Below are 11,658 nucleotides of genomic sequence, written 5' to 3'. Positions count from 1 at the left end.
GTTTTTTCTTTTGTTTTCACGCCACTAGCCACATTTTTCCTTTTCTTAGTTCAATAAAGTCTTTATTTCTCTGCGTAATTGGCTAGACTTCCCAAAGTGTGCATAACATATGTCCTCTTATTCCTGATACCCCCTTTCACGCATCCTGGAGCCACTGCCGAAACCAATCCGCCGCGGCGTTCTTGCCCCGCGCCATGGCCGCCCGCTCGCCGGGCTTCCGGGTGTCGCCGCGGATGAAGCAGGCGTGCTCGACGCCCGGGAAGTGCTGATAGTCGAAGGGGGCGCCGAGCGCCTGCAGCGTCTGGAACGCGTGCAGCTTGAGCTCGGGCGTGAAGGCGTGGTCCTGCTCGGGCGCCAGCACCTGGATCGGCACCGCGGCGCCCGCGACCCCCTCGATGTCGTCCTTGGTCAGCAGCGACGGGTGGCCGACGCTGATGCAGTCCACCAGCGGCGGGTCGTGCTCCTTGGCCGCGAGCCGGAAGCAGGCCCAGCCGCCGTAGCAGTAGCCCGCGGCGCCGACCTTTTGGTAAGTTTCTCGCAGGGCGCGCGCGCAGGCGAAGATCTCGGGCTCGCGGATCTCGCGCGTGTTCTTGTTGATGAAAGGCCAGATCTCGGGCCAGCGGTCCTCCTCGACGAGCTTGAGGTCGACGGCCTCGCCGCCGAAGAAGTCGGGCACGTAGACGGTGACGCCGCACTCGCGCGCCCAGTGGTCCGCCAGCAGCCGCACGTTGGGGAACCGCCAGCCGTAGAGGTCGTGCACCAGTAGCACGGCCGCGGCCGGGTTCGTGCCCGTGATGTAGGCGTCGTTGGCGCCTAGCTTGCCGTCGGTGCCGGCGGGGGTGCCCTCCCACTCGAAGCCCTGGAGGCAGCAGTCGGAGATGGTCATGGTTGCGGCGGTGGCTTATACGGGGGCAGTCGTGTGAGGAGGGAGCAGGTAGGTTACAAGTGGTGAGAACTGGTGATTGGACGGCTTACACGAAAAGTGCATATATGAGGGGAAGTTTGGTGTTGGTTCAGACACTGTCTTTAGCCGGGAGTGATGTCTTTAAGCGAGGGCCAACTTCCTCGAGAGACATGGAGGGGCCATGGAGGTTATAAAGCGATGCTGTTATCACTACATTAGTATAGCTTGGTGTCGTCATATCGGGATATTCTTATAGGCTCGCCGACTCTGAGAGTGCCGTCGACTATTCGGGCTTCGGTCAAATAATATCCACTCTCGGACCGGACAACTGAGCAGGTCCGAGGTGCGACAATGCGGACCTTGACGCCAGACAGTCTGTTATGCGAGAAATATTTATGATTGCTCTTTGGATGTTCTGGAGAGTCATAAAATCATGCTCGCCTTGGAAGTACACTTCTGACATCAGGTACCTGTGTGTTACAAATGAAGGTCTAAACCGGCCTGGTTGGCCTGTCACAATGGGCACTTATTAGACTCTGATGGCGCATGTAAACCACAGAGCCGACCAGAAGTGCAATGAAGTTGGTAAAATGGTCTTCTCAATAGTAACTGTCCCGCTTCGGTACATGGAGTTGAGCCTCTATACCTTTTGAAGAATGATGTTTAAGTTAAGGATCAGGTCATTGCACCCAGAATGCATATCAATAGAGTATAGAAATCCATCAGTGTCCATCCAGTTAAAGTACTTGTGCTGGTAATTGGCCAAGCAAGGCCTAAGCAAAGGCGGTGAATGCGCTATACCGATGGACCCCAAGAGCCAAAAACCATCTGATCCACAGAGGCCGGCAGAAACTTTGCCCCACTCAAAAAATTCCCGTGGGTATCCTCCGTCGCAGCGCAACTCGCAGGTCGATTCCAAGACCAGCGACAGAAAATCCGACGATACTTTTTGCCGTCCACGCTCCTCGTACTGCCCATTGCAGCCGACAGACCAGTGAGCTGACTCTGGACGAATCAGCCAGTTTGCGGATGGCAATGAACAAACTCACAAACGACTTTTCCAACAAAGTTTCCGTTACAATGCCACCCCAAACGAATGGGGCGGCTCGCCCGCAGCAGAAGTCGCAAAAGGCGAAGCAGGGCGGCAAAACCGAACCCAAGCCCAAGCCGATGAGCAAGACCGAGTCCAAGAATCTGAAGCGCAAGAGAGACAAGGAAAGCCTGGAGGCTCTGCAGCTGCGCGTGGACGAACTCGACCCCAAAAATGCCGACTACGAGAAGTTCTCAGCCCTGCCTCTGTCCAGCGAGACCGCGAGAGGACTCGACGCCTCCCACTTCGAAAACATGACAGATATCCAAAAGAAGGCGATCCCCTTGGCGCTCAAGGGCCTGGATATCTTGGGTGCAGCCAAGACCGGATCTGGAAAGACTCTGGCCTTCCTCACGCCCGTGCTGGAGAAGCTGTACCGAGCCCAATGGACGTCGCTCGATGGCCTCGGTGCCCTGATTATTTCGCCCACAAGAGAATTGGCAGTGCAAATCTTCGAAGTGCTCAGGAAGATCGGACGGTATCACAGCTTCTCGGCTGGCCTGGTGATAGGTGGAAAGAACCTGAAGGAAGAGGCAGAGCGACTCGAACGCATGAACATTCTGGTATGCACTCCCGGCCGTATGCTGCAACATCTGGACCAGACAGCCGGCCTCGATGTGACAAATCTCCAGATTCTGGTCTTGGACGAGGCCGACAGGACGCTGGATATGGGCTTCAAGACAGCCTTGGATGCCCTGGTGGAACACTTGCCCAAAGAACGACAGACACTCCTATTTTCCGCGACCCAAAGCAAACGAATCTCGGATCTGGCCCGGCTATCACTGAAAGATCCCGAGTATATTTCGGTCCACGAACAGGCCGAATCGGCCACTCCGGTTGGCCTCTCGCAGCACTACCTGGTGGTCCCGCTGCCCGAAAAGCTAAATACGTTATGGGGCTTCATCAGGAGCAACGTGAAAACGAAGACGATTGTATTTGCTTCGAGCGGCAAACAAGTCCGGTTTATCTACGAATCCTTCCGCCACATGCAACCGGGTATTCCGTTACTTCACCTGCACGGCAAGCAGAAGCAGCTTGCTCGCATGGAGATCAACCGCAGGTTCCTCAAGGCCGAGCATTCTTGTCTGATTACTACCGATGTGTGCGCTCGAGGTGTCGATTTCCCGTCGGTCGATTGGGTTGTGCAGGTTGACGCCCCCGAGGACGTTGATACATATATTCACCGTGTCGGAAGAACCGCACGTAACGAGAAGGTGGGAAAGGCCGTCCTGTTTCTCGACCCTAGCGAAGAGGAGGGAATGATGCAGCGATTCGAGTCCAAGAGGATCCCTATCGTGAAGATCTCGGTTAAGGAGGGAAAGAAGACCGACGTCAAGGCCAAGATTCAGGATCAAGTGTTCCACTCGACAGAACTGAAATGTGAGTTGCCTACCGTTGCCTTATCTCTGAAGCATGTACTGATACGCCCCCCAAGATCTTGCACAGAAGGCCTTCATCAGTTACACCCGATCCATCAGCCTGCAGAAGGATAAGAACATATTCGATCTGCGTGCGCTGGATCTCGAGGGATTCTCGAAAAGTTTGGGTCTGCCCCAGATGCCCCAGGTCAAGATGCCGAGACCCGAGGACGTCCGGAAGCTGAAGAACCGCTCGAGAGCCGAGATGTCGAGTGGTTCAGAAGACGAGCTGGAGGGTTCTGCGGCCAAGCCCAAGGCCAAGCAGGAAGTGCGCACAAAATACGACAAGATGTTCGAGCGACAGTAAGTTCCCATGCTCAGCGAATCCGATATACTTCGAAATTTGATACTGAACAAAAACCTTTTAGAAACCAAGACGTCCTGTCAGCACACTACCAGAACCTCCGGCCCGAAGAGGCGTCCGACGACGAGTTCTTCCCCGTCAAGCGCCAGCTCGACGACGACGACCTGAACGAGGTGGCGCCCAAGGACAAGGGCGACGTCCGGGGCAAGGTGATCACAGTGCACGGCGGGCAGGAGCTCGTCATCGACTCGAAGCGGCGCGAGAAGCTGATCCAGAGCAAGAAGAAGATGCTCAAGTACGCGGGCAAGGGCACCAAGACCGTCTTCGACGACGAGGGGCAGGCGCACTCGCTCTACGAGCTCGGCGACGAGGAGGACTTCAAGCAGGGGGGCGACGCCGAGGCGCAGCGCCGGCGCTTCGTCGACGAGGAGAAGGACAAGGTCCGCGAGGTCGACGACGACGACAAGGCCGCCGCCAAGGCCCGGAGGCAGGAGAAGAAGATCAAGCGCAAGGAGCGGGAGCGCGCGGAGCTAGCCGGCGAGGTGCCCGAGGCCGGCGGAAACAACAAGAGACAACAGGCGCAGATTGGCACCGAGGAGGATGCCGAGGATGCGCTCGCCTTCTTACGGTCCTTGCCCACGGCTGGTGGGAATGGGGATGGCGACGATGGCGACGACGAACCCCCCAAGAAGAAGGCCAAGAAGTGGTTCCAGGACGAGTCCGAGGACGAGGCCGAGGTGGCCCGCAAGAAGAAGCGCGGGAAGGTCATCGAGGTCGCCGAGATGCCGGATACCCTCGAGGACTACGAGAACCTGGCCGCGGGCCTGCTGGACGATTAGAAGAAGTTTGGTGGTGGTGTTTGGTAGACGCTGTAACGTTAATACCCATCCGTGTCGAGTTAGACGTTGTCATCAATATGAACAGAATGAAATGTCTCGACCAGAAGCTCGATTATCGTATGCCATTGAAAACAAGCAGAACGTGTTGTCATCGGTCATCGGTCGCTTCCTTATTTTTTAACCTGGACAGCAAAAAGTACATGTTGGTATAGTGAACAGTAAGAGCAGTTCGGGGTAATTGCCTGTGTAAAACCAGGCTTCTCGTTGGTACAACTGTGTGATATCTAGAAATACAAACGCGTCTAATACATGGAATCCACGCAATCATCGATCGTCTGTGTGCGCCGTTGGTTTTGCGGTCTCTCGTGAAGAAGCCTTTTCGACTCTCTCCCGTCTTCCTCTCCTCCCCTTTCTTTGTCCTTCTTGCCTGTCCATAGTCCCTACTACTGCTTCCTTCCTCCGCTCTAGCTTATAAAGCAGAGGCAGCCGAGTCCCAGGTAGAAGACGAAAAGGGGGTATACCGCGATTCCGACCCGGTTCTTGACGACGCCGCTTCCGCCCAGGATGCTGACGCCAGCCGCCAGCGACCACGCAATGAGCACGATGTAGACGGGTATGCGAACTATGACGGGGATCGACAGGGCCGAGAGCAGGGCGGCGATGACGAGCGGGAAGAGGGTGTAGCCGATGATGCAGACACTTTGCGCGAAAGATCTGGATTGAGAAGTAGGTAATTGGTCAGCACTGCGTTACTTCCTCTTCTTTGCTTTTTCTCTTTCTTCGGCTTCCATCGGGGCTTCGTATTAATGGCTCGGGGGTGGAAATCGGGTCAGTACTCACATGTTACCTCCCAACAGCTTGATCTGCAGCGTGACGACGGCCTCACCGATCCAGACCATGGCGAAGACACCACTGAAAACGACATCCTTCTGGTCCTCCTTGGCGCGGAAGCTCAGGAGCAGACTAAGCAGCAGGCAGAAGATGAGGGGCCCCCACATGTCCCAGTCGCGGAGCCCGGGGCTCATGTTGCTCTGGTTGAGGAGGGCCTCGGGGTCCATGACGCGGCCCGCGAGCCCGGCGAGCTCCTCGCGGGCGCCCGACAGGCCGGCCCCGCGCAAATTGGCGTAGACGCCCCGGAGCCCCCCGCCGCCCTCAGCCCCCAGTTGCTGGTCGAACATGGTGCCGCCGAACAGGTACTTGGGGTACAGCACCTCGCGCATCTTGGACCAGACGGCCAGCAGGTCGCGCCGCAGCGTCTCCCAGACCGTCTCGTCGATGGTGTTGACGGGCGCGCTGCGGTCCTCGCCGCCGATGCGCGACGTCCAGCTCTGCTCGTTGAGGGGGCGGCCGCCGGCCGAGGACGACGAGGTGCCGATGTTGCCCGTCAGGGGCTGGCGGGACTCGTTGCGGGCGAGCGGGTCGTCGAAGTCGTTGAGGTCGGCTACAAGAAGAAGGAAGCAGCAAGTTAGCTACGATCCACACGGGTCTCCAGAGGAGGTGTAGGCATGGTCGGGGCGCTATTTACCATCATCGGGGTCGATCAGATCGTCCTCGATCTCGGGGCTTTGGTATTGGTGATTCGACGTTGAAGCCATCGTGGGCAGTTTCGCAGGACGGGTGCTGTCTTGGGAGCTGGGATGAGAGATTCAATGGGCGCAGGCAGTTGTCGACCTTGTCGTAATGAGGAGGATCAGTCGACGCTATAGAGCGTGAGAAGTTGTTGAAATGGATTGCCCCGCAAACTGATGTGCTTGGATTGATTGAATGTATAGATGTCAAGGGCAGCGGCCTCAGTAACTTCAAATTCCACGTTGCCAGTTTGGGAGGTTGACGCAGCTAGACGCAGCTAACCGTGATCGACATTTATCTCACGTACGCAGACGAGCTGCCGCAGCCTGGGCCCACCCCTGTTTTCCCATGTACCTGTAGCGCCGTTTGCCGCCAGACACGTACATGACCTGACACACCAAAACGCGCAAGGACTGGCTTGGGATTATGTCTGAGTTTGAGATAAATCGACATGATCCAAGCTCCTCCCTAGCGACTTTCACCCACCATGGCCGTTAATAGCACGTACCTGACGTACCTAACCATAGTGAAGTCCGTTTTGCCCATTAACAATCAATACTCGAGATACCAATATTATGTGAACTTTTTATTCTTTTGATAATCACTAGGGTATCTAGACGCCCTCCAACACCAATTGCCATATGTGCCAGTAGTAGATCGTCTTTTGGAAATCAAGAGTGTGTACGTCGTCGGCCTTGAATGAATCGACGTACGAGACCGCCCAATGTGGCCTATTGACTATCCAAGACCTTCCTTCTCACACACTTCCCTTTTCAAGTTACATTTGAACTGTTGATAAAGGTGCTGCCCTCCTCCCGGAACAATGATACCTATTTCCAAGTCCATCTTTTCTATATCCTATCGTAACAATCATTAATAAGTAATATGGCTGGCTCCGGCAAAAGTCGCAACTAGTTGTACAATTGGAATCAAATCACTGCGGCCATCTGTAAGAGTATGCCGGGGGAGGCCCATCCCCCGAGCTCGCCGGCTGTGTTGTCGGCATCTCGGGCTGGTGTGGCCGGTAGTGATGCGGCGGTTGCTGTTGTTGCTGCTGCTGCGCGTATCGGGCCGCAGCATCGGCCCATGGCTCCTGGGACGGCGGTGCATAGGGGAGGGGCCCGGAGGACGACCACGACGGTGCCGGCTCATGTGTGTATGATGTGTAGCCCATGGTTTGCGTGTAGCTGGGACCTCCCCCGTAGGTCTGCGACACCCCGCTGCTGACCCGGCTGAAGTGGGCAGAAAGTGATGATGCTCCCGCGCCATGGGGGTAGCCGTCCATGCGCGCCCAACGAACTGCCGCTTGGTTTTCAGGCCCAGTATACTGGGACTTGGGCGCGTTCGGATCCCAAATAGGGATGCCATCGGGTGGTTGCGCCTCTCCCCCGCGGCACGCCCCGGCTGTGCGCAGCAAGGGTGCCGTTGATGCCGACTAAAGCCCACGCAAATACCGCCACGTCGCGAATAGAGGTCATTAAATCGTCCGTAGGAGGGCCGCCGACCTGCTTGACGTGTTCCTGAACCGGCATATACTGTGGCAAAAGCGGCGGTCGGAACTGGTAGATCTGTTCCGGCGGGTACTGCGGGTTGATCGGCCGGGCACCCCAAGGCGCTGCAAAGAAGCCGTTCTGATACTCCAGCGGCATTAAAGGGGGATGAAGTGCAGGCATCATGGGACGCGCTTTGCGAAGAATGACGACTAGGCCGTCCGAGGTACAGGAAACCACCGCCTCTAGTTCAAAAGTTGGGATAGGCTCGTTGCGCCGACGTCGGTTTGCATTTCGGGGCGGTGCTTGCGGAGGAGCTTGCTGATTGCCCGCTCGGTGGCGGCCGTCGGCCTCCGAGGCACCTGGCGTTGGGACAGTAAGATGGGTTTGATGACCCTGGGATTCGGCCATCGAGGAGGACCCGGCAGTTGACGAAACTGACGGGTGGGAATGAATGGATTGGAGGATTTCTGCTTTGGATGGTTCCGGGCTCATCGACTCCGCCTTGATATGGGGTTCGGCTTGGGGTGTCTGGTCGACCTCCATGGGGCTTTGACTTGCCCCTAGTTGCGCGCCACCGTCCGAGTCGCTACTGTCTTCCGAGTCCGACCCTTCGTCGTCAAAGTCTTCCTCTCGCCGTGGGTCTCGGTACCAAAACCGGAGATAAGCGATCGAGTCATTGGCTTTAGCGCTTTCTAAACAGTTGATCGCATCTGCCCAACAGTTTTGATCGATACATTCATAAAAGCTCTTGCCCTGGATCTGGTCTGGGCTCACTCCGAGAATGGAGGACACCGCATTGGTAGCAAACATGACCGTGAGAGTTTGCGTAAATCGGTTTAAAATCAAGGCAGCCCTCGGCTCCCGCTCCATCGGGGGCATCTTGAACTTGGGCGAAAGATGCTCCAGCATGTGGTAGCGCGGGTCTCTTGGCGAGCTCGAAAACAGGCGACGGACCTGTGGCGCCTCAATTGCTCGCCCTAAAAACAGGTTAGATGGCTCGCTAAATGAGGTGGCAAATACGTCGCAACTTACGTTCACTCTTCTCTCCTCTCCTGTAGATACTGGTGCAGGCCACGAGCACATCATGCACGACAGTGAAACAGCATTCGCAGCTCATCCATTGGCCGTCCCTCGTCTGAACACGGAGGTAATGGAGAACCGCGGCTTTATCTAGTAGGACCCCTCGGCTATGTATCGAACGCGCGAAGGGCACCTCATCGGGGTGGAAGTAGTCGAAACATGATTTGCCAAGAATCTCATGGGGTTGATAGCCTAGAATGTCTGCAATGGAGTCTGATGCGAATAAAACATTGGCATCGCGAGAAAGGTCTGTTGGTGGACCATATCATTAGCCTAGCATTCTAACATCACACACACTCTTCATGCAGATCACGGCGCATAGGGAATGACAGGATGTACTGACTGTGAATGGTCATAAACGTGTGCTCCATCGGAACGGCTCGCCGAGCGATCCCCTTCGCCAGTAGTGCTTGTTGGCAATATTATTTCACTTGATGTACACCACGTCAACAGAGTTTGTTATAGTGCCTTCGCGGCGGCTTCTTGGGCAGCGTCGGTGCTCTAGAATGAGAGTTCGATATTTGAGTTCCGGGAGCGTCCTCTAGTAAGGACCCTGCTGAACTGACAACCTTGGAGCCGTGAAGCACATCAGCTCCAAGTTGAATATGGATAGTCCGGCAGGACCAAGGGTTGAAGCTTCGGGTCTGCGAGCCAGATAGATGTCTCTGGATAGCCGAGTACTGTATTACATAGATCCCGCTGTCGTTGCCGGGTGAGGAATGAGTCTCACGAGGTTTCCACGGGACAGAATTGTGCGATATCTGGTAGTGGCCGTGGGAGATTTGGATGTGCGGCCGTCTGCAGGGTGCACTTGGGGTTTCGACCGTAGAGTGTTTTCTGTGGACGTGACACAGATAACCAGCGAGTCGTTTCGTGGGTACCACAACACCTCTGGGCTGCTCGGTTCGCTGCAGAACGCGGTGAGTGAGGCGTAGGTACCAAATGAGGGCGGTAATCCGTCGAGTCTGAAGAGCCTGATAGCGCAGAACAGAAAGCCGGATGGATAGCTGGGCGAGAAAGTAAGGCGTCGTAGTAAAGTGGTCCAATCGGTGCAGGTAGGTGTTTGGCACTGGCACGGTGGACTGTTGGTAAGTTCAGGTGGTTTGGAAGAGGCAATTCAAGCAATAGCAATACAGCGTTGGTATAGGAATCACGGGTCGACTGAGTGGTGTATGTAGTTTGGTGATCTGTGGAACAAAAAAGTCGTTTGAGTCCAGCAGGTACCGGAAACAGTAAGCTAGAACAAGCAGGAGGCAATAGTGGGACAAGGCGAGACGGGAGACGGTATGTATTGAGTAATCTGAACTCAATGCGGAGGACGTGTGTCGTTGTAGAAAATCAGCTTCAGGGAAGATGCCTGTAAGTCCAAGTCGAGTGAGGGTCTTCTTGCTGGTGGTAAGAGAGGTTCGAAGAAGTGCAAACTGGTCTGGTACAGAGCAGCCGGGACAGGCGATATAAGAAAGAGAGGTCCTGAAACGAGGAGCCGTCTTCGCTCTTAAACCGGTCTACTACAAGGGCTTAGCAAGCTTATTCGCCGAAAGGATACTGCATAGCAAGCCATGGATTGCAGGTATGTAGGCATGTATCAATGGACATGTAAGTAAGTAGTTATGGAGGTGAAGGCTGGGTACAGGATGTAGGTATCGTGCATCTGGGATTGCAAGAGTCGAATGGCTGTTCGTTACCCGCCTGCCCATGCCTGAAAATGGATGGAAGCATGGATAAGGGAAGGATGGATGGCAATCCGGTACCGTACAGGGCAGGGTGACAGGGGACGGTAACAGAGCAACAAGCACCAGACTTGACGGAACCCATAGACGCTAGGTAGTCTAGGCTCAAGTGTCTTCTAGGGTAGGCCAGGGTAAGTGGGCCAGGGTAGTACAGGGTAGCGCAGGGTAGGGTACTTACCCCAAGGAGCCAGGAGCTGTTCCCACCTCAAATAGCCCCCCGTTCAAAGGGTTTCTCCACCTGGCCGACGTTACTTATTGTGTATTGAACCCTGTGGCTTGTCGAACGGGGGGTTAGGTTACCTTGAAGAGTCAAGACTTCCAATAGGCATGACGAAGAGTAGGTACAATAACAAGCCAGGTGCGGTGATGTCAGCGAATAGAGACCTCCGCCGCCTAATGCATCAACAATCTGCTTGGTATACTCAAGTGCAAGGAAAGGAGAAATAAGAGAAACGTCGACATGGCTGTCTCTGGGCAAAGCTGCTACCTAGGAGTAATACCTACCTGATGTTGGAAGGAAAAGCCCTGTGCCGTTCGTTCCTAAGCTCAAGTGGTAGGGAGGTCCGAAGTAGGTACCGTACTTACAGTCAGGCAGTCTAGACACACAGCAGGTGCCACGGGCCTTGGCCCACCCCGTAATGTCGAAAGAGGGAGACAGAGAGTCGAGACTCAAGACGCGATCCAGAAAAAGTAGAGAAGGCCCCTATGTATCGGCATTGGAAGCGGAATCGACAAACTCGACACACACAGTGCAGCAATACTCATACGCAGCACATCACGTCCCAGTATATCTATCATACGTTCCAATCCACTTACTTACATATCCCCCCTCTTGGCATGGCATATGTATGCAGGCGCAGGGCGGGCTGCTAGAGAGCAGCGGGAAAAACGTGCTTCTGCTCCTCCGTATAGTTTGCGGCCATGGGGCCAGGTGGTGAAGATGCCAGGATGCGACGGCCATGACATGAACTGGTGGTCCCTCCGAGGATTTGCAGCGCCAAGTGGAAACGGTACTTAGCATCAAGCTCGTTAGCATCCATCGCGCTACAACGTCAGTAACGGTAAATTTTACATTAGGTAATGTTCGCGGCAAGTGGTCAACCGGAGGAGCTCTCTCGGAGCGGGAGAGTGGCGGCGGACAGGGAAAACCCATCTATTTTATCGCACCTGAATCAGAATCGTTAATTGCAAACTTCCTTACTGACTAGGTAGTTCATACGACGGCAGACAG

General features: G+C 55.3%; 5 protein-coding genes across 5 annotated transcripts; 1 reads left to right on the top strand and 4 right to left on the bottom strand.

Annotated features, from left to right (window-relative positions):
* Window positions 1-136: 136 nt before the first annotated feature.
* On the bottom strand, window positions 137-886 carry PG985_005136 (Hydrolase tropI; the record flags this gene model as incomplete). The annotated part of the gene is made up of 1 exon (XM_066824905.1): window positions 137-886. The coding sequence occupies one exon, from the start codon at window positions 884-886 to the stop codon at window positions 137-139; it is 750 nt and encodes a 249-aa protein (XP_066688065.1).
* A 1,098-nt stretch (window positions 887-1,984) lies between these two features.
* PG985_005135 (putative ATP-dependent RNA helicase) lies at window positions 1,985-4,555 on the top strand (the record flags this gene model as incomplete). Its single annotated transcript, XM_066824904.1, has 3 exons — window positions 1,985-3,374; window positions 3,430-3,715; window positions 3,781-4,555. The coding sequence occupies 3 exons, from the start codon at window positions 1,985-1,987 to the stop codon at window positions 4,553-4,555; spliced, it is 2,451 nt and encodes an 816-aa protein (XP_066688064.1).
* Window positions 4,556-5,019: 464 nt separating this feature from the next.
* Window positions 5,020-6,150, bottom strand: PG985_005134 (Yip1-domain-containing protein; the record flags this gene model as incomplete). Its single annotated transcript, XM_066824903.1, has 3 exons — window positions 5,020-5,269; window positions 5,396-5,996; window positions 6,081-6,150. 3 exons carry the CDS (start codon window positions 6,148-6,150, stop codon window positions 5,020-5,022), a joined length of 921 nt encoding a protein of 306 aa, XP_066688063.1.
* A 908-nt stretch (window positions 6,151-7,058) lies between these two features.
* On the bottom strand, window positions 7,059-7,409 carry PG985_005133 (uncharacterized protein; the record flags this gene model as incomplete). The annotated part of the gene is made up of 1 exon (XM_066824902.1): window positions 7,059-7,409. The coding sequence occupies one exon, from the start codon at window positions 7,407-7,409 to the stop codon at window positions 7,059-7,061; it is 351 nt and encodes a 116-aa protein (XP_066688062.1).
* A 28-nt stretch (window positions 7,410-7,437) lies between these two features.
* On the bottom strand, window positions 7,438-9,068 carry PG985_005132 (potassium voltage-dependent transporter; the record flags this gene model as incomplete). The annotated part of the gene is made up of 3 exons (XM_066824901.1): window positions 7,438-8,594; window positions 8,650-8,946; window positions 8,993-9,068. 3 exons carry the CDS (start codon window positions 9,066-9,068, stop codon window positions 7,438-7,440), a joined length of 1,530 nt encoding a protein of 509 aa, XP_066688061.1.
* Window positions 9,069-11,658: the final 2,590 nt, after the last annotated feature.

Source organism: Apiospora marii, assembly GCF_038362585.1.
Source record: "Apiospora marii strain CBS 49790 chromosome Unknown utg000003l_segment0_segment0, whole genome shotgun sequence".
NCBI lineage: Eukaryota > Fungi > Ascomycota > Sordariomycetes > Amphisphaeriales > Apiosporaceae > Apiospora > Apiospora marii.
Note: the sequence above shows the minus strand (reverse complement) of the source record. Positions and strands in the feature narration are given on the sequence as shown.